Source organism: Rattus norvegicus, chromosome X (assembly GCF_021556685.1).
Source record: "Rattus norvegicus strain SHRSP/BbbUtx chromosome X, alternate assembly SHRSP_T2T, whole genome shotgun sequence".
Lineage (NCBI taxonomy): Eukaryota > Metazoa > Chordata > Mammalia > Rodentia > Muridae > Rattus > Rattus norvegicus.
The window spans coordinates 45,432,937-45,456,040 of record NC_141554.1 but is presented as its reverse complement, the minus strand read 5'-3'; the positions used below and the strand labels follow the sequence as shown (position 1 = coordinate 45,456,040).

The 23,104-nt window shown below is 37.6% G+C and overlaps 1 protein-coding gene across 1 annotated transcript in view; it reads right to left on the bottom strand.

Moving 5' to 3' along the window:
• The window catches only part of Phex (phosphate regulating endopeptidase X-linked), a 237,576-nt gene that overhangs the window by 80,514 nt on the left and 133,958 nt on the right, over window positions 1–23,104 (bottom strand). Inside the window, 2 exon segments of the mRNA NM_013004.2 lie at window positions 6,843–6,946; window positions 17,941–18,018. Of these exon segments, the coding sequence (NP_037136.2) occupies window positions 6,843–6,946; window positions 17,941–18,018 (182 nt within the window).

The following is a 23,104-nucleotide window of genomic DNA, read 5'->3' as shown; positions in this document are numbered from 1 at the left end:
ATATGACAGTCGATCAATATTAAAAGATAATGTTGAAAATGGTCCATTTGGTAATTTTCCCACTGGCAACCTAGACATTCTACATGACCAAATAAATAACATTTTCACATTGAATAATTAACCTGGTAGCACCAATAACAGAGGTGGCTTAGTTGGTGACATAGTTTCTTAGCGAGTATGAGTATTTAAGTTTGAATCTTCAGGGCCCGTGTGAAAACCAGGTGTGGTGACACATCCCTATAATCCCAGTGGTGGGAGAGATAAGATACCAGGTCATGGTGTCTAGCTCTTCTAGCTGCATTAGTGAGCCCTAGGCACAATAAAATACTCTGTCTCACAAAATAAGAGGGAGGAGGTACAGAAGAAGACTCCATACATACAGTATACCTGCACATATCTGTGAAAGCATCTAACACACACACACACACACACACACACACGCACACGCACACGCACGCGCGCGCGCGCGCGCGCGAGAGAGAGAGAGAGAGAGAGAGAGAGAGAGAGAGAGAGAGAAAAGTTTTTCAAGTTTGAACTAGAGATCCCTTCTGCATAACATTCAACCTCTTCACCCACTAGCTCTTCCATATCCTTCCGTAGGGTGTACCCCTTTGAGTCTTACTTCCACTTTCTATCCATGCCTTCTCCCCAGTCAGCCAGATCTAGTCCAGGTCCCATATCCAGTGCCTATGCAGTACCCAACCTCTAGACTTCCTACAGGACTTACCCTATGTACCATCACCCACAGATCACTTCTGTACCACATCCAAATATCCCACATCTTTCTACAGGGTTTAATCTGGCAGGTCACTCTGACCTTCCCCATCCATGCATGCTCCCCAACCCACCTGGCTTCAAGTGCCTGCACCAAAAATGATGTCTAAGCTTCAGCCAGGACCCTTCTGACCTGTCCTCCCAACCTATAGTGAATACCGTAGCATGTACTAAGATCCATACCACAGTAAACCTTTTAATCCAAACAGATCTACCCCAACAATTAAGACTTGAACCAGGACATACATCTTGCATACTAGACCAATACCTTTGGTCTACCTAACATGATTCCGCCCAGGCCATTTCCAATATCTAGATGCAAACCACCCACAACATCCTCTCTTCTACGTCAATATGATCAATCTGTAACAGACCCAGAAGTAACAAACAGGTTTGCGCATATATATATATATATATATATATATATATATATATATATATATAATTGCAAAAATGCCAACAATATTAAAGCCAATATCTTCTCAATAAATGATGCCAGTCCTATAGAAATGCTTTCTGTTTAGAATTACCTAGATGAATTCTGGGACACAGAGTTGAAAGAACTGTAAACTTCATCAAAGAATCTAAGGAATTGAAAGAAAACATAAAGAAACAGCCCAAGGTAATTAGGGATAAAAATTTTAAGGAGAATAAACAACTGGGTGATGCCCAAGAAAACACAGAGTGATGAAAATGATGAAGACAATCTAGAACTTGAGACTGGAATTCAATAAGGCAATAGAAACACGAAGAGGATTCAAAATGAGATGATGATGGGACTGAAAAACTCAGTAATGCATCTAGGAAACTTAATGGAAGTCTCACAAGTAGAATGAATGAAGTATAGAGTATCAAGACTCAAGCAAAGAGTAGAATATCTAAATGAAACACACAAGGAATATGAAAAATATTTTAAACACAAGAACATACATATAAACATAGGTAAGAGAGAAGATTCCCAAGTCACTGGCATAGAACAGACTTCAGCAAAATCACAGAAGACTTCCTCAGACTAAGACAAGACACACCCATAAAGATATAAGAAACACAGAAATCAAATAGGGCCTGAAAAGGAAATACCCATGGCATAGCACAGTTAAAATACTAAATACACAAAACCAAACAAAGCTGTGAGAGGAAAAAGTCACATCTGATGGAAACATCAGTAAAATAACAGTTGGTTTTCCAATGGAAATTTGGAAGCCAGAGGAAGAGCCTGTGGAAATGCATCCCAAGTCCTAAAAGATGATGACAGCAGCCTAGACTAATGTGTCCAGCAAAACTACCCACCAGAACTGAAAGAGAGAAAAAGATTCCAGGATATAACAGCCTTAGAAGAACATTCCAGGATAAAAATCCTCAAAAATTATATCCAGTAAACAAAGCCTGAAAAAAAAATACAGAAAACGGTATTTTAGGCTGAAGAGAGGACCATGTTTAGCAAAGATACTATGTAAGGAAATAAAAGACCACAACTGTTAAAATACAAAGTTCCACTGAGAACACAAAGAACATCAACAACATGATGACTGCAGTTAACATGAATGTTTTAATAAATAACTTTAACAATGGCCTTAGTATTACAATTAAAAGATGGAGACTGACTGAATAGAGAAAATCTACCTACCTGCTGTCTAAAGAAACATACCTCAGCTTTAAAGACAGGCACTTCCCTCAAGTAAAAGGGTGGATAAAAGTACAACAATCAACTGGAACCAGGAAGCAAAAAAGACTTCAAATGAAAACTAATCAGGGGATATAAAAAGGGACAGCTCATTCTAACCAAGGGAACAGTTAATCAAGAAAACATTATTATCCTAAATATATATGCACCAAATTCAGGGGCACCCAATTTCAATTAAAAGTATCTACTACTGGAATTAAAGAAACAGATTAACATCAATCCATTAATAGTAGGTGATTTCAACATCCCATTTTCTCCAATAGGCAGGTCAGCTGAAGGAAAAAATAAATAGAGAAATATCAGAATCAATTTGCATCATACATCCACCTCTTCCTCATCAAGGAAACTTCTCTTTGCAAATGTTGGAGAGCACTACAGAAAATTACAACCAGTCAAAATGTAGAGTTATGCAGCCCAAGCACAATGGACTATGAAACATTTCTTTCACTTGAGACTCAGGGAACACTGCAAAAGAGAAAGCAGAAAGATTATGAGAGCCTGGTAATCAGAGTTTGCCGTGAGACTTTACCTCCTAATATATCAGAAGCTAAAGTCTCCCCAACATGACTTCCTAAACATGACTCAAACAAGGGCAACAAGAAGCACGCCAATAGAGGAAAGACCATGAGGCCTCAATCCTACACAAATAACTATACACAACTAAAAAATGCTGACTGTGGCAGAAATAGTCTTTTCCAGGGAAGAGCATATCAGTTGGTTACTCAATACCAAATGGTAAGCCCTGAAAACATATTTGTAAGTAAATATAGACTGAACAGATTATATTTAGAAATAATATATTGATATTGTATTTTTTTAAAGTTTGAACTGTTATGAATAAGACTTAAAAGGGAAGGATCACTTACATAGCTCTATGACTATCCTACTACATGAACATGGTCATAGAGATATTGAATATCCTTTGCTGAAGTCATCTGCTTTGAGTCATCAGATTTTACAGACCTAAATCTAGAATGCCTATGAATAATTTAGACTGAGAATGGAATGGAATAGACAGGCTGAGAAATAACATGATAAGAGCAGAAAAGCAAGGACAGTGGAGCAGATGGCTACAGATTATTATCTGTCATTAGCAAGAAGTTGTAAAACCATCTGTTTATTTTTTCATTTGTTCTTACTTTTGAGTAAAATCAGGAATATACCCAAGACTGATTAATCTTTGATCTGCTATTCCTTAAAGCTAATAACTTACAAAATGATTGTACATATGTGTTCCATAACAGTTTGATAGAGTCAAGACTGTGCACATAAAAGCCTCAAAGAGGAATGGTGATATTCATGGTTTAAGGGAAGACACAAGGGTCTAGCGTTTCTAGAATCCAGAAGAACATGGGGTGTGCTGAAAAGAATTGCAACAAAGAGACCAATATATCATATAAACTTCCAACCAAAGTCATGGAAATGAGAAGCTTGTCTCCCAGGAGTGCTGACACACCTGAGAATACAGGTGAGACCACTCCCTCTGCTCAGAGGGATCTGCTTGGACCCCTCAGGACACAGGAACCCAGGAGCAGTCTTGGACAGGATCCTTCCAGTTTCTGCCTGCACCCGGAGCTGACCTAGTCCCACAGTTCTTTGTACCCAAATCCCGTGGGAGAGAGAGCTGAACTGTCAGAAGTGTAGACAATCATGAGAGCTCAGGGGAGACCTCCACTTCGGCTCACATTCTTGGCCCAAGAGGAACCTGCCTAGAGCCCTCTGGGCAAAGGAACATAGGAGCACTAAGGGACAGGGTCCTTCTGGTCTCTGCCAGTGCTCAAAGCTGAATGCCAGTCTCCAGGAGCACTGACGTACCTGAGAGCAGAGGTAAAACCACCACTTCTGCTCAGAGGGACCTTCTTGAACCCCTCAGGACACAGGAACCCAGGAGCAGTTTGGGATAGGATTCTTCTGGTTTCCTCCTGTGCCTAGAGCTAACCCTGTGCCACAGCTCTCAGTACCCAGATCCCTCAGGGAAAGAGTAGATCTCCAAGGAGTGCTGACACACAGGCTTATAGGAGAGTCAAGCCACTGTCAGGGACAGCAAGACAAGTTAACACCAGAGACAGCCTGATGGCGAAAGGCAAATGCAGGAACTTAAGCAACAGAAACGAAGACCACTTGGCATCATCAGAGCCCAGTTTTCCCACCAAAGCAAGCCCTGGATACCCCAACACACTGGAAAAGCAAGATTTTGATTTAAAATCACAACTCATGATGATATTAAAGGACTTTAAGAAAGACATAAATAGGGGTTGGGGATTTAGCTCAGTGGTAGAGCGCTTGCCTAGCAAGCGCAAGGCCCTGAGTTCGGTCCCCAGCTCGAAAAAAAAAAAGAAAAAAAAAGACATAAATAACTCCCTTAAAGAAATACAGGACAACACAGGTAAACAGATAGAAGCGCTTAAAGAGGACACACAAAAATCCCTTAAAGAACTACAGGAAAACACAATCAAACAGGTAAAGGAATTGAACAAAACCATCCATAAGAAGAACTACAATATCGGGGCTGGGGATTTAGCTCAGTGGTAGAGCGCTTACCTAGGAAGCGCAAGGCCCTGGGTTCGGTCCCCAGCTCCGAAAAAAAGAACAAAAAAAAAAAGAAGAACTACAATATCAACCAAACTCCCCAGAGCTCCCAGGGACTGAACCACCATCGCAAGAGTACACAGGGATGGACCTCTAGTTCCAGCCACATAAGTATCAGAGGATCGTGTTGTTGGGCATCAGTGGGAGGAGAGGCCCTTGGTCATGTGAAGGCTCGATGTCCCAGTGTACAGGAATGTCAGGACAGGGAGGTGGGAGGGAGTGAGTGGATGGGTAAGGGAGCACCCTCATAGAAGCAGGGGGTGGGGAATGGGATGTAGATGTTCTGGGGGGGTTAAACCAGGAAAGGGGATATAACATTTGAAATGTAAATAAATAAAATACCCAATTAAAAATGTAAAAAAATACAAATATAGAAAAAGAAATGCTGTAGTTGAAAGCACAAAAATAGAAATGATCTGATGTAAGAAGATTTTTAAAGCATTGAAAAAGTGATCATAGCAAAAGCTTTGTGAAATGGGGACATAGTATGTACACCTCCAAGAATAGACATTATGAGAAAATTAAGAATTGTAAAGCACAGACTGGGTAGATGGGCAATGGAAAAAGCACTTGTTCTTAAAGATGAATGACCTGAATCCAGGTTCCTAGCACCTACATGAAAGCCAAGCATGACTACTCATGCCAGGAATCTACCATTGAGGAGGAGGCAGGTGGATCCCAGAAGTTTATTGACTAGCCAGCCTAGCTGATACAAAATTAGTGGCAAGTTCAATGAAGGACATGTCCCCAAAATAAGGTCAGTAATGGTAGAAGAAAGTATTTAATGTCCTCCTCCGGCTTTCTTGAGAATATTCAGTCACAAACAGCCCCCAGAAACACATACATATGGATGCATCATGCAAAGACACACATAAATTGAAAAGCACCACATATTGTAGATAAAAAATATTAGCTGCTATCATCATCAACAGCATTACTAAGATGAACACCAAGATTTTCTTTCCTAAGGGAAAATACAGTGGCTTAATGGGCATGGGCTTATAAATATTAAGGATACTTTCCTATGTGTAGGACAATTTCCTAGAGCAGATAGGAAAAAGATAAATAAACCGTAATGACTACTGGTTCAAAATGATACAGCTTTCAGTTCTTCGATGTGGACTACTTCAGTAAATACCTTATACTTCAGTGGTTCTCAACCTCCCTAATGTTTCAACCCTTAAATACGGTTCCCCGGGATGTGGTGACCCCAAGCCATAAAATTATTTCACTGCAACTTCATAACTATAGTTTTGCTACTGTTATGAATCATAATGCAAATATATGATATGCAGGATAACTGATATGTGGTCCCTATGAAAAGGTCATTTGACACCCCCCAAATGGTTGTGACACACAGGATGGAATCATTGTTCTCGTTGCTTCTTAATTATACAAATTCTTCTACATATCTACTCACACTTAGTGCTAAAGTATTCATTCTTAAACATCTTCAAGTCTTTCTACCTGAGTATGAAAATGTAGAGAAATGTATATAGAAATATTATCTCTATATGTATTTATAACCACAGCTAGAAGTAGCTTCAACACTTGCATCCTAATGCTCATTCTTCCGATATATGTTGATGCTAAGACTTGGAGGTCTGTAATAGATGGAAGATCTGTACCACATAATATCAGAAAAGAGAGCTGGCAATTCACGGCACAAATTTTGCTACAACAAAATAACTGGCAAGCTGGCTACCCTGAGTTGAGTCGAATTACAGAGTTTAATCTAAAGAGATTCCACTTCCCACCAATGTATTTATCTATTTCACTTTTTAAAAATACTCACTCTGTTTTGGGAACAGCTTTTCTTAGCCAGAAGAAATCAGACTGTGCTAAATACTTGCGGGTTTGCAGTACGTTGCCAAAGTAGTCCGATTCTGAAAATTTGATCTGCATAAAACAAACCACATCATTATTGTTCTAAATGCAGATAAGAGATGGTTTTAAAAATAGACTCCAGCCCACCAAGGAGCAGCCAGAAGAGAAGCTATGGCCCTCACAACATCACTCAGCAATAACTCAAGATTCACAAAGCCATGAAATTTAATCTCAGTGATTTTCTTTTAACATAAAAAAGCTCAAAAATCAATATGGTCATTTCTGGATCACAGGGAAGAAAACAAGAAAAGCTTCGGTTATTTACGATGTGTTCCATTTACTTTATAATTGAAAAATCCACTTTAAACTTTGCCAAACATATCTTAGATCTGAAATTTCTTGGCTCATGAGTTCTTGATCCTTTCTAAATTTATTTGTCACATAAGATCCTTCTAATCACATTCAGAGTATTCAGCTGAAATCTTATTTAGCTTATAGTTGACAATTTAGTCAAAAGTTAAAATCTAATTTACTGTAATTGGCATTTGTTTATAAAGGAGAAAATGAAATTAATTCACAAACCTATTTTCCACCCTAAGTGCAATAGAGTCACCTAAATAATGTAATTATTAACAAGATTTATCTATTAACACTAATATAGGATCTGATTACCAAAAAGCAAAATTACAGAGACAAGTCACAGATTATAGACTGCATGGGACTAAGGGGAAATGAGGAGTCACAACAGTGTTGTATACTAAGATAATAGTTTATATTTAGTTAGGTTTTTTTCCCCTGGAACAAGAGTAACAAACACTTTCAATTCTACTGCATTTCCATCCAAAACTAGCACTGCTTCACACATGTATTATATTGGTATTTGTAATATGGTAAAAGCAATAGTTTGTAGTGATCTTGAAAGCATTGCTTCTAAAATCTCTTATTGGCATAATAAATTTAAAAGTGGAATAGATATGTAACTGCCATTAATAAGAAAAGTCTATGTGAGTAAGTAAGCAACCAGGAATAAATTCCTTTCTAAAAGTGCTCACTCTATTTGGCTATAATAATTGCACAAGAGAGTAGGATTCACTGACACTATCTTACATGTATACAAGGCTTGATCATATTTTCTCACCCTATTATCTGTCTACACTTATTTCTTTCCTATTCCTACTGGTCCTTTTCCTACTCTATGTTATCTCCCACTTCTCCTGCTATATTTTTCCTTCCCACAAATAAGAGAAAGTATGTCATATTTGTCTTCCCAAACTCTTAACATTCTGCTCTCTAGATCTTTTTACTTTTACCTTGCCCTTCTAATGAACACCCACTGTGCAGTGCCAAGAAAGCTACAAAAAGGCTGGATTTCAGGAAAAGAATACTATGTGCAAATGTGATTTTTTAATTTTTTATTGAAATTTTTATACAGGTATATAATGTGCCCTGGTCATATCCATCTCCTACTCCCTCCCTTCAGCTCCCTCAACCACTTTGACAGATTTCCCATCTTCCTTCCAACTTCATTTATTCTTATCTTTATAACATACTAAATTCAATAAATGTTTCCCATAGGTATATGGGGGGGTGTTATATAATGAGAATCTTATTTTTAAATTGACAGAATGCTGATTATGCACCATTCTTTTTTATTTAGTTTTGGTTAGTTGGGTGGGTGGGTGGGTGGGTGGTTTTTCAAGACAGGGTATCTCTGTGTAGCTCTGGCTGTCCTAGAGATTTGCCTGCCTCTCCCTCCTGAATGCTGAGATTAAAGGCATGTGCTGCCACTGCCCTGCATACAACTCCCATTCTTTTAAAGGCTGAAAAAGAAAACATCCTAAGCTACTCAATTTAAAAAAAAAACCTTACTGAGTCTAAAACTCAAAAACAATATCTTACTAGCTATGGCTTTTTTGATAACTTTAAACCACAATTTATATTACTTTGTATGTATATGTATGCGTACCTTAGCATGTAGATATATGTGTACACCATATTCATGCATGCCCCACAGAGGCAATAGAGGGCCTCAGATCTCTTGGAACTGGAGTTCCAGGTGGATGTTACCCACCTAGTGTAGGTGCTAAGAACCAAACCCAGGTCCTCTTCAAGAACAGCAAATACTCTGAACTGCTGAGCCAATGCTGTAGTTCTTTTTAAAGTAAAAAGGAACTAAATACAGCCAGTGAAAATGGTTGAAACCCACAGACATTGCATTATAAACAATATGATGGTTAAAGCCTTAGTAGATAACCTGGTTGTTAGCCAAGGTCTATCTCACATTTATCTGATCCCAAACATAGAATAGATATTATGTCTCAGAAGAAACTTTTTGTAAAGTGTCTCAGATAGGTTTTACTTCTGTGAGCAGACACCAAGTCCAAGGAACCTCTTACAAAGAACAACATTTAATTGGGGCTGTCTTACTGATTGAGAAGTTCAGCCCATTATCATCAAGGTGGCATGGCAGCATCCAGGTAGGCATGGTACAGGAGGAGCTGAGAGTTCAACACCTTCATCTGAAGGCTGCAAGCAGAATACTCACTTCCAGGGAGCTAGGATAAATGGTCTTCAAGCCCACACCCATAGTGACATCCTTACTCCAACAAGGTCTCACCTCCTAATAGTGCCACTCCCTGGGTCAAGCATATACACACCATCACAATGAGTCATGTCAATCTTCCCAAAAGACAAGGCAAAAATATTAAGCCAGGGATAAAACAGCTGAATACACACTGAGAATGAAGGAAATGAAAATATGGATTCCTGGCAACAGTGCCATTTTGCTTGACCAAAATATTTAAGAAAGTGACTCCAAAATGTCCCTTCTTAAAACTACTTAGACTGGAGAGACAGGGCTGATAAATGAAGTACAACATGGTTGCATAATAGAAAGCAGTACAGAAGTTTAGATGAATGTCCTATGTGCATGAACTTTAAATATTCTCAAAAACAAGGTTAATAATGTAAGTCATATGTATGAGAAAATGTTTTCATGAAAAAGCATCAGGACGTGGAGAAGTTGTAGGAGGAGTTGGGAAGATCAAATATATTATATTATGATTGAAACATTGTATTGAAATGTATATTAAAACACTTCTCAGTCTTTTGTCTAATATCAAGTGTATAACATGGAAAACAATATTACATTATTGTTTGTGCACCATTTATGAATCAAAAGGTTATGCCAATAAGATTAAATTTAAGACAGTGTTTATATTTTGAAGAAGATAAAAATGGGGAAAAGAGTTTAAATCAGAAATCATGATATATAGAACTTAAAATGTACCTACTTTATTCATTGAACATTTATGTGTATGCCAGGCAGTGAAATACACCTGTCATCTAGGTGCCTAAGATGCTAAAGCAGGAGGATTACTCAAGCCTAGAACTTTGAGGATATCCAGAGCAACATAATGCAACCATCATTTCTTAATAATAATAATTATTATTGTTTTTATTTAAATAATAATACATATGAAAATGCATGTATAAAATTAGTTTGATAATATTTGTTTAATATAAACCCTTAACCTATTTTACATATGATAATACTAAAATGTTTCATAATTGAAAGAAATATTAGTATTGATTCTATTTTAAGATAGAGAATTTCTCTTAGCCTAAAATAAAAACAGAAAGCATGTTTTAGGAAGCCATATTAATTAGCAATCCTAAGACATCTCTGGGCCATAGAGCTAAAGGATATGTCCAGGACCTTCGGAATATGATTATAACTAATAGAAAATTCAGATATGTTCTTGAGTTCAGATTATCCTTTCATACACATTATTAATTTTGTCATATCAGTGAAGTCATTTTTTAATGTTTTTAAATGATTTATTCATTCTTATGTACTTCTGCCTGGTGGTGCACACAGAGGTTATCAGAACCCCTGGAACTGGAATTACAGACAGTTGTGAGCTGTCATGTGGGTGTTGGGAATTGAACCCAGTTCCTTTGGTGGAACAACCAGAGTTCTTAACCTCTGAGCCATCTCTCCAGCCCCTGGAGTCCATTTTTTACTGAGTTTGCTAACTTCACTACATTCCTGTTACATCTATAAAACCAAAAACTAACATTTAAGTTGGTTCAGAGGCTTTAGAGAGAGAACCATTCCCAAACTTCCTAGGCATGTAGTGCCATGTACCTGTAATCACAGCACTTGGCAGGCTGAGATAGGAGGATTGGGACTTGAAAGCTTAGTTTGTCTACCTTCCAAATAATACTTTTGTATTGTTTTATTTACTAAGCTGAAAATATTTATAAATTCTTAAACTGGCTTAATTGAACTACCACAATTAATGGTGTTACACCATTCACAAGAACACAACTTGGTTTTTTGGTGGTGGTGGTGGTGGTGGTGGTGGTGGTGGTGGTGGTGGTGGTGGTGAAGTGTAGAGAGCAGACCATCATTTGTGGTATCTGATAGGCAGAAACTAGAGAGTGTAGAACCAGATAAGCTACACATTCTAAACTATTTGGCTCCTAATTTAGTGTTATTCTTTTTGGTTCAAATAGGAAAACTCAGTGATTCAACAAAGAGAGAGAACAACAAAAGAAAAGGTAAGAATCAATTGGTTCTTATATGGAAGAAGGGAGTGGGCATCTTTCTTGGTGTGATATAGTAGATCTGTTAAAAGAATATAAGCAAAGGTCTATGGAGACAGTGACAACACAAAATGTTAACTGTAAAGGAAAAGCATAAACTGTGTGTTAACACAAATGACAGCTATAGAGAAACAGAAAATAATAATGGACTCTAACAGAATTATATTGAAGTACAAATATTGTAGGTGGCTTTTGTTCCTTTCCTCTGCCTCTAAAATGCTCTACCCTCTGATACTTTGATAATTTAAATTTTCTCATACAGCATATTGGTGAGAAAAACTTGGAAGTCCAGCAACCTTTGAGAAAGTTTTCTTTGTTGTACAGGCAGAAGCAAAAGTGAATGCTCACAAACATTCTAAAAGTGTTAAAGCTCTACAAGGGACAAATTGGGTCAAAGGCCTCTTGTCCTTTCAGTTACTAAAGAAAATCAAGGTCAAGTTGATAATGACTTTCAATCAATTCCATTTTGGTCTTTCAACTGAATGACCTTTGTGGAACTAGTTGGGATTCTTGTGGCACTATGTTGGAACCGTTATCCAGATTGTTAAAATGGATCCAAGATTCCCCTTCTTGGAGATGCTACCCTAGATGCAAAGTACCAATTCCCACCAGTTAAATAGAAGAATAAAGTTATCATTTCCCTCTTCTCCACTACTCAACTTAGGTGAAGGACCTGCAATACAAGGAGAACAAGAAAATATGTTCATGGATTTTTAGGTTTTTGTTTTGTTCTTGTTTGTTTGTTTGGTAGAAAAGTAAGGCTATGTTTATAAGACACTGCCTATGCCAACAGAAGCAGAGATCTCCCATTTACTCAAATCTACTTAAGGATGCTCAGAAATATGTCAAGTATCTGTATGACTTTATGAACCCGAAGACATTTTTGAATATTAATTGAGTCTATATTTCAAATTTATATTTCCCTTCTTTAAATAATGGATGAAAATAAAAGATAGATGTGCTCATGTGAAGTGAATGAGACGCATCTGTCTCTGTCTCTCTATTTCTCTGTGTCTCTGTCTCTCTCTGTCTCTTCCCCCCCACCCACACACATACACACACACACACACGGGTATAAACATATATGTATACAAACAGGGATGTGTTTCAAAATGTTTAACCGTCTACATATATAATATAACATAGAAATTTCCCATAAGTAGGCATGTAGTGATGACCAAGAGTCTCAGCCAATACACCATAAAGTCCTCAACACATGTCCTGCCTGTATGGTAGGTTGGGAGAGCAGCACTTTATCTGCTCTTGCCAGTAAAGTACTGCAGATGAAAGCTACTGTGTGAGAGATGAAGAGACCTGGTTAGAAGACTGAAGGTACCAAGGCATTCCATGTTCTGTGCCTATTCTTAGCTCTACAATGCCATGGTAACTATGAGTTACTTCAGATAGCTAAGAACAACATTCTTTTTTTTTAACCAAAGGATGAATAATTACCATAATATTTTAATGGAGTATTTTACCCAAAAATCATCACAGTGTTTCAGTGACGCTATTATTCACACACACACACACACAAAGACAAACAGAGACAGAGACAGACTTTGGCTAGAAGAGAGAAAAATCTTGAGTTACTAATGTCTGGCTTACCTCAACTTCCCTTTCTCCCCCACCTTCCAACCTATTTCCTCTGATTGAAATACCCAGTGTAAGTTTTTTTTTTCTCTTTTAAAACTGGTAAAAACTCACTTTTCAGTCTACTTCCATTAAGCATCAGTGAAATAGAATATATACTAATAAGACTAATTTGAACACTGATTGACACTTCCCTTCTTCATACTGATGTCATTTCAAACGAAGGGTAGATCATTTCTCCTTGCTCTTAACAAAGACTGCAGAAAAACTGTTGTTGTTCACAAACGAATGGCACGGTGTCTCAATTTGCCTTGTCATTCTCAGAGGGGAAATGATATTCTCTGATTCTTTTTCATTTGCCTCTCAACTCTTTTCATTTCTTCTTATCTTCACATGAGCTCAACTACAATTTGAACCCTTTCTCCCTGACCTCCCTCTGATCCATCTCCTAATCGCTCTCCTCTTTCCTTTTTTATGTGTGCCTGATGAATCCTATCTTCTTCACCTGGGTCATATTGAGCAAGCTGCTTTTCATTTCTAACAGCTCCTTATGTTCAGAGTTTGTACTAGCATGAATTGTTCACAGGCTCTCTAATAATCCTTATCTACATGTTTATTAAAACTGAAAACACAGTCCTACTGTGTATGCAGGATATTTCAGTCATTTTTCGATTAACCTCAGTGGCATGATTTACAATTGCATCATCCCTTAAACTCTTTTCTTGTTGGGCTAATTCATTTTTCTCTATCAGTTTCTAAACACAAATGTATTTTGATTTTGTTCACCACTGGCTTTTTCAACTGGCAGAAATGCTTGGATATAATTTCAATTTGTTTTGGCAATGAGTCAGATGCAAATTTCTTTACAAAAGTGCTTTAAAATCTTGGTAGCTGATGGCTGCAATTGAGACCCTGGAAAAGTGTATACTGTTTGATATCTGCTTTCTTTTCACAAAAGATATAGTGTTCGGTGAAGCCTTAAATCTGGGACTCTCAATTTGGACAGCAGCAGACTGCCAAGAAAACCTGATCAACAAGCAAGCTCTGAATGCTGCCTGATTGGATTAAGGCTTGGGCCAGTTCCATCTATATAGCCTTTTAAATCAATTTGAGGGACCTGGATACTGCATGCATTAATTCATGATGACTTTGACTTTTCCAGACCAAAAACAAATGAACAAAAAAAAAAACCTACCACTATCGTAACTGCAAATTGAAGATGTCATAGCTAATGCTCATGTTCGTGTTTATGTGCCTGTGCAGGCTCTGAATATTTTATTTCATCCTTATAACAGTCCTGTATAGGAGCGATTACTAGCATTCATTTTGCAGATGATGAAATTGAGGCACAGAGAAGACACATAATCTGTGTCAAGTCCCACAGGTAGTAAATGAAAGCCTGAGAATTTTAAGCATTTGATTCCTAGGTTCATGCTCATAACCACTACCTTCCCATATCCATACTTGGAATACTTACCAATGTCACATAATCATCTAGGTAAGTCTCCTGGATCTCCTTCTAGAGTACTATGTAGCCTACAGATGCTATTCTCAATCACAAAAGTTCTCATTTTGACCCACAGGACTTCCTTTTAAAAATGTTATATATACAGGTGTTTGGTCTACTTGTATGTATGTATGTATGTATGTATGTATGTATGTATGTATGTTTGTATGTGTGTGTTCATGTCAGAGAAAGCCAGAAGAGGGTGCCAGAGACACCCTGGAGCTAGAAGTACAGGTTTTTGTAAGCATTTGACTCATGGAACCCAATCCTCTGACAGAGCACCAGTGATCTTGAACACTGAGCCACCTGCCAGCCCCCATGAGATTATCTTTTATAGGGAACCTACTATATGACACACATTGGGTCACATAGATGCTTTTAAATTCATACAATCTCTTCTTCACAAACCCCTCCCCTCAGAGCTTATGGAACCTCATGAAAGAGGAGGTAGAAAGGATAGAGGAGAGAGAAGGGATGGAGAACAAAACAACAAGGCCCTCTAAATCAACATGAGCAAAGCCTATATGAATTTAAAGACTAAAGCAGCATGCACAGGGTCAGCATGGCTCAGCACCAGGTCATATGTACTATAATTTCAGTGTTTTTTATGGGATTCCTGAATTTCTTCAAGAATTCTCTAATTTCTTATACCTTCTCTAGGGTTCTTTTCCTTCTGCTTGTCTTATTCAACTCCAATGTGATAGTTTTTGTTTGATCTTATTAAATGGAGGAATAAAGACAGACAGACAGACAGACAGACAGACAGACAGACAGACAGACAGATAGATAGATAGATAGATAGATAGATAGATAGATAGATAGATAGATAGAAAAAACCTGCATACTACTAGAGTACTGCTTAACAACTGAACTGTCATTTATACCTCTCTAAGAGAGGGAAAATCAGATTTCTCCAATGGAGTGGACCTGAGTATGTCAACCACTCCAGGACAGAATTCATGCCCAGGAGTAGTAGACCAACATATAATGGATTCCACATTTTTATGTGCTTTTATTTGATTACAGTTTAATGGGTTTTGCTTGTTTCTTTCTTCCTTTCCTTTCAAGTGATATTTTATTTTGGTTTTTTTTGTTTTTGTTTTTGTTTTTGGGGGGTGTTGTATTGGGTTCTGGGTTTTGTTAAAGAACTTAAAGTTGGGGAGAAGATCTGGAATGACTTGGAGGAGAGCAAACATATGATTAAAATATATGTAAACTTAAAAACTATGTTAAATAATAAAAGATATCATTTTTAAAATGCATACATAAAAATAGCCAAGGAGAACATGAATCTACACCAGATCAAATAAATAGGAAGTGTAAAAGGCAGAATTCAAACCTAAGGCCACTACTCCAGAAAACATGCTGTAAACCTCTAGTATTCTCTCCCTTCTGTTTCTTTCCTTCCCACCAACTCTGTCTGGTAAATGCCCCCTCCAAGTCTTCAAAATTGACTCCTTTATTCTGTCAGCACAGCTTCCTGATCAGATATCCTTAAGATTCCCCCTATTCAGATTGCAGCCAGTGCTTCCTGTTCCCAGAATCCAGCCCTGATCTGACACTCTGTGTGGCACTGAAAAGAATATCGAACTTATTTGACTCTTTCCATCCTTCTCTACAAGAAGTTCATCAATTCCCTGACTTCAGAGGGTCAATGAACACATGGATAACAATATCATGTAGTCAGTGTGCTAAGTTTCAACATTTAATTGTCATAGTAATAAAATGTTCAGAATCATCAAAACAGTGTAAAAGATAAGCTACCTGAGAATTAAGATGCTAGAAAATTTAGCTGCTTTCTTCCAGATCTATATATGAAGTTTAGGGAAGTCATAATTGAAGCCAAATGGAGAAAGTTCTTTCCTACCCCATGGAGATACAATGTTTTTCCTACCTAGAAAATAATTTAGGAGCATGAACACAAAAAAGAAAATATTGCATCAGACTGTTTCAGTGTGTTCTATAACCTTCAATTCACTGAGCTTTTTAAAAAGTTCTACAAATATTTGTATATTAGAAAGATTTATTTTTATAATTTCCACACTAACTCCTGTTTTTAATATGCAATAAATGGTATAAACTATTTGTTCCTTTAATGGTGCTTTAACCACTGGCATCTAATGATAAAAGCAGAATGTAAGGCGACAATCTTCCAGACTGATCCTGAGATATGGTAAATACTATTTCTACCTGAGGGTTAAGTTAATATCAATCCTGATCAGAAGCAGGAAATTGCTCCTCGGAACATGGAAAAACGAGAGTAAAAATAGTGCTCAATTTAATCAACAAAATTAACACCTTCATGACTGAAATGTATAAAGCATTAAATTCAAGTTTTATCTCTTGTGTAAAAAGTCTTATAAAATTCTAATAGTCACCCACAAAGCTAGGACTGTCTACAGATAGGCCACATATGAAACCATAATTTTAGCAAAGAGCTAGACCTATGTGTCATAGTTATTAAAAGTATTTAAAGGCTACATTTTAAAGAACATACAATTCTGGGGGTGGAGAGATGGCTTGGTGGTTCAGAGCACTGGCTGTTCTTCCTCACAACCTGGGTTTGATTCCCAGCGCACACATTAGGCAGCTGATAACCATCTGTAACTCCAGTTCTAGGAGACACAATACCCTCTTCTGGCCTCTGTGGTGCCAGGCAAACATGCAGTGCACTGAAATACATGCATACAAACTCCCTATACACATAAAATACTATTTTTTAAAAGTTCAGTGAATTTTGAAAGCAGGGATGGCTTTTCTGTAAAGAAGGAAAAAATGTCTTCAGAACTATTTATGGGAAAGGAAATAGCAGTAGTAGTTGTGATTATAAAGGGTTATAATTAAAAATATTATCGCAGAACACCAGAATAAAAAAGAATTATTACCATTCCTCATCACTAACTTACTGCCAATATACCGCCCAATGCATAATAAACTATAGAGTCAGACATATATGCACTTAATTTGCCAAAACAGTCATAAAGTTTAATGAAGTTAACTCTCAGCAGGCAGATTTATGTCTGTCCATTTAATATGAATGAAAAATAAAAAAATTAACAACAAACATGATGCATTCACCATTAGAACATGTCCGCTAACTGTAAAATACTCAATTTGGTGAATTATTTCCATTTGCTTTACGATGTCCACTCAGCTTTTTGACACTTCCTGTATTTGGAATCTGCACTAAATCTTGAAATAGGCCTGGCAAACTCGAGTTCCTATATAGCCAAGGAATTAATCAAAAGTTGGTACTTTCTGGCACCACCAGATTTAATTGCTTGGATTTGGGTTAGTTAATAGGCATAAGGCCAGTAAAACCTGCCAAAAAAATAAATACAGTAAATTTAGCACTTACTGCCTTGAGGTCTTCATTAACATAAGTATCATTCATTATAAACTCTGGATAGCCAACTTTTGCCAAAACAGCTCTTGCCTATAAAAAGAAAAATGAGAAATATGATGTCAGAGTTTCTTCACTTAAATCATTAATAATCATTGGCTATAGGACTTCAGTCTTCATCTGAAAAGTCCATTGAATGAATGTCTTCTATATGCAAGGCACTGTAAAGGACAAACAGAAAGATTTACTACCTGTATTCAATGTGCTACAAATGGAGTGGCTGCAGCAAGTAACTTTTATAAAGATAAAGATTTTAATGGAAATGGATAGCACTGCTATTAAAATCTGAAAGAGGTACTATTTTCTCATGGGGAAAACACACATCTGAGAGAATAGTTACCGTTTCAAAAGTACAGAGCAGAGGGCAAGGAGAATCTGAAATGGAAATAATGAACAGACACTAACAGACTGCAAGCATAGCTGATAAACGTGAATGTCTGAAATCCATTTTAAAAAATCTAAATGTCTCAACAGCAAAAAACAAGCTTTTTAAAGAACTTGAAAAACTGTTTCTCATACATACATGTGCAGCCGGTGTGTTAAAGGGAATATTTTAACATCACTAATTACTGGGGAAATGCAAACTAAAACCAAAAGAAAATATTATCTGGCACATGGTAAGCTGGCTATTATAAAGAAGAGTTGGTGGGGATCTGGAGAACTAAAGGACACTTACCTTCATATTGTGGATGCAGCCACCATGGAAAATTGACTGCTCAAAAGACTAAAACAAAAATTACTGTGAGATCCAGCAATTCCTCTACTGGTTAGAGCCATAGATAATAGGTACACAAAGAAAATGAAATCAGTACATCAAAGAGCCATTTGCACTCCTGTGTTCATTGCAGCACTATGTGCAACAGCCAAGAAATAGAAATGACCTAGTGATTGATGAATATGGATAAAGTGTAGTATACACAAACATACATACACACAGTGGGATAACATTCAAGCACAAAAGACTTATAAAGTCAGAAGTCATTGTGGAAATGGAAATAAATTAGAAATAGAAAGACAAGTACTGCTTAAAGACTGAAAGGAATGCGATAAAGCAGACTGTAGATGACTTGGGGCCTGCTGCAAATCTCAAAAGTTCATGTTTATAGACAAACCCCAAGTCCACATTGACCCACATGGTCAGTTGACTATTCAGATTTTTAATGTTTTCACCACCGAAGTGTTTAACATGTAAAGTAATGTATATGTCCATTGATTTCAATTAGCCATTCTACATGCATACCTAGTCAAAACATCCTGGTGTGCTTCATGAATATGTAAAAAGTTATCCCGCAATTTAAATAAATTAGTATGAAAGACTGGTATATAGGAAATTCATGATTATTTACAAAAGCTCCCCAGTACCTTGCTAAACAGGTGCTGTGTTGTTGTTGTTGTTGTTGTTGTTGTTGTTGTTGTTGTTATTGTTATTCAGATAAGTGAGGGTTAAATATTTCCAAGGGGAGTGAAAAGAGATGAGTCATGCCGCAAGATAATTATCCATACAGCTCTGTGAGTGATGGCCAGAACACCAGAAAGATCAAAGGCAGGGGGTCTGAAATAATTCAAGATGCATCTCCTCTCCTCATAGTCATCCACTTGATAGACAGAGGTACTAATGATTACCTTCTTTGTTTTGCAGCATGCAGGGAATAGATAAAGGAAAAATCAGTGTGAGTGCCAGTCTAGAGCAACGATTGGCAAACTGTGGCTCCAGGACCAATTCAGCTCTCCTATTCTACTTGTTTTCACAAATAAAATTATGCTGGAACACAGCCACACTCGTTCATTTACCTAGCATCTATAACTGCCTCTGTGCTACAACTTCTGAGCTGAGTCACTGAAAGAAAAACTCTGGACCCACAAAGTCTCAAATATTTTATCTGGACCTTTGGAAGAGTTTCCCAACCCTTGCTCTACAGCAGATTTGTAGCTCCATGTGAAACCCTCTTTCCCCATGTCCCCAGATTTTGGATTTCAATAAATAAAATTAAAAAATAAAATAAGCAACCTTCAACAGTGTTGTAATTACATTGTCTGGGCTCTACCCACATTCCCTGGAATACCTTTTATTACTTGGATGTAGATACCCCTCCCCAGATTCTTTTCTTTATAACTATTGTTAACTGAAGTAGAATTATATCATTTTCCTCCCCCCCTTTCTTCACTCCAGCCCTTCCCTGAGGCCTTCCCTTGAACTCCCTCCATCTTCTCATACTTCCCACACTCTCACGTTGATAACCTCATTTTGATCATTATTGCTACATATACACACACACACACACACACAGACGGGGGGGAGGAGGGAGGGAGAGAGGGAGAGAGAGAGAGAGAGAGAGAGAGAGAGAGAGAGAGAGAGAGAGAGAGAGAGATTGGGGGAGAGAATCCAGACATGTCCATTTTTAGTGGTTTAAAGGCTGACCATGCCTCATTGGACAAGCAGTAAGGGGGTTTATCACTTGGAGAGGCTAATTCTCCTTCCAGCAGACATTAGTTGTCTTAGATCTTTGTCTAAGGGTTGGACCCTGCAAACATTTTCCCTTCCATCTTGACATTACTGTTATTCTGGTCTTGCTTTCCAGCTATTTCTACAACCCTGTCTTTTCTAATTGCCAGCACCAGAGACTCTGAAGGGCTACATATAACCACAGCTTGTTGTGAGCTGTTGATCTGTCTTCTGTCATTCTGACCTCTCCCTCCATACAAGCAACTCTTAGCCAATGACTATGGCAGGATCATAAAAGCCAAGCATCTTTCCTTCAACTCAGGATCCAATGGCCTTTTCTGATGTGTCTGAAGACAGCACCACTATACTCATATACATAAAATAAATATATCTTTAAAAAAAGAAGAGGAAATGTCTTCTGAAATTTCTTCTACCCCTCAGCTCATCTCTGTCTTGGTCTAGTTTCTTCCATTCCTCTGCTGTCTTTACTTGCAAGTATTTGGTAAATAAATCACTTGCGTGTGAGTCTGTATCTCCAGGTCTGCCTTCAGATGAGCCATCTAACGCCCAGGCAACTCCAGCACCATTAGCTGTATTCTAGCAAAGCCTCAATAAAAACCAGTGATTTCCCACACTGTTCTGGCTAATGACATATCTTTTATAGTCCCATCCAAACCACCTTACTCAAGGGATAGGGTAAGATAGTACATTTCCTGTATGTTCTTTGAGATGATATAAATATTAAATATCAGAGACTTTTAAGTCAAGATTTAGGATTTTACAAGTGCTGCAGGCTACAGTCCTAATAGGTTTTGCTGTTCCAGGGACTCAAATCTAATACAGAGCAAATTCTGCCTTCAAAAAAGCCTGTGAGCTATATACTAAAACCTTAATATAATAACAGGATGTTGCAGCTCTCCCAAGACCACAAAACAATATGATTTTAGGTTACCTCTTTCTGAAAGTGTTTACTTTCCTAGTTATAGCTAATTTCTTGGTATAATTTAGTGACTCACCACAAGTCATATGCATCATTTTAGCAAATAAAGAATTGTAGATAGTTTTCTCCAGCACACACCCCCAAAAATATACAAGACAAGCTGAGTCATGCACAGTTGTTTCTGAACACTGGCCTTTCCAAAGTGGATCAGTGAATTATGCATTCTTTTTCAAACCTCATGCTCTGGGACCTCACTGCACCACAGAGTTTCACAGAATACATTAACTCCTGTACTGTATATGTATAGCATTGAATTCTTATTTATTTAGAATCACTGTAACTTGAAGAGAATCAGAAAAGAAATACAAAGAATCCAGAGTTCCCTACCAGGGGTACACAAATAAAGTGAACTAAGAGCGGACAGCTAACAGCTCAGTAGACTTTATTTTTCAAAATGAATATGGATATCTGTATTCTGACACAAATGCTCCTTCTTCCACAGTTTGCTAATTCCATACCATTCCAATCCATCCCACTTTATGCCACCACCACCACCACCACCACCACCACCACCACCACCACTCCCGAAAAGCTTTAGAACTGCATTGTTCAGAAACACACTGGACATGACTCTAGACCAAATTGTCAACAAGAAATACTCAATAGGGCTTTGGAAGGGGAAAGAAATGTAGATGTCATTTACACACTATGGCACATTAGTGAGGCCCATGAGCATCTGCAGACAGTAGATACAACATTTAACCATCAACTTCCAAACATTCTCCTAGGAAACACCCTTTGGGGTACAGGCAGCAGTGACAAATCTTTACTTCCCAGCCCCAAAATGGTTACATAACCCCTCTAATCATTCACATTAAACATTTTCTTGCTTGGTACTCTTAGAAATCAGTCTGCTTACTTGCATACAGAATAAGGCAAATAGTGACACTTCGCTTCCTGACACATTCAGAATGAGAACCATGATCCACCAATAGTTGGATGGTTTGTTGAAGGGTAGAGTATAAGTTAGATGTGTCTTAAATCAATTATCCCACTGGTTATGGCAAGATGAAGAAGCAAGTCACCAGACAAATACTGAGGAAATAATGGGACGAATATTTAACGAATGGTATACAATATCTAGTGAGAAACATTTTCTGGCCTATGTGAGACTGATAAAAGAAACTCAAGGCTTTTCTATGTCTAGATATTTCCTCCATTATTCCATGCATACATCTAGGAAGAAGCTGCATTTGACAGCTGGTCATCCCTCCCCTGTGGAAGAGACATAGGCAAAAGATGATCTTCATTATCTCTGTGTCTGCAGGCAATTACTTCTCTTCTAAAGTCAAACCCACTTAGTTTCTAATATAAATTGATCTAGCCTACCATCATTCTCTTATAGTAGACCCAGTGGTGCTAAGGAGGACAATAAGTTAAACCAAAAATATATGGACTCAGCCACAGACTCCCTAACAACTGGATTTGATTATAGGAAAAAATTTAGGCTAATGGCATATAAATTAAAATGTTTTGTCCATTTCTGAACATTTATTTTAAAAGAGAATATATCTGGCTGGAATAGGCTCCCTGCCTTTAATCTAGGGCTTTCCAACTTCAGAAGTATTGACATCAGGGCCAAAAAAACTTGTGAGGGGTTTTCCTGTAGGTTCTTAGATATCTTAAGGCACCATTGCCTTGAACTAACTAAATGCCAGAAGCAAATTCCACATAAG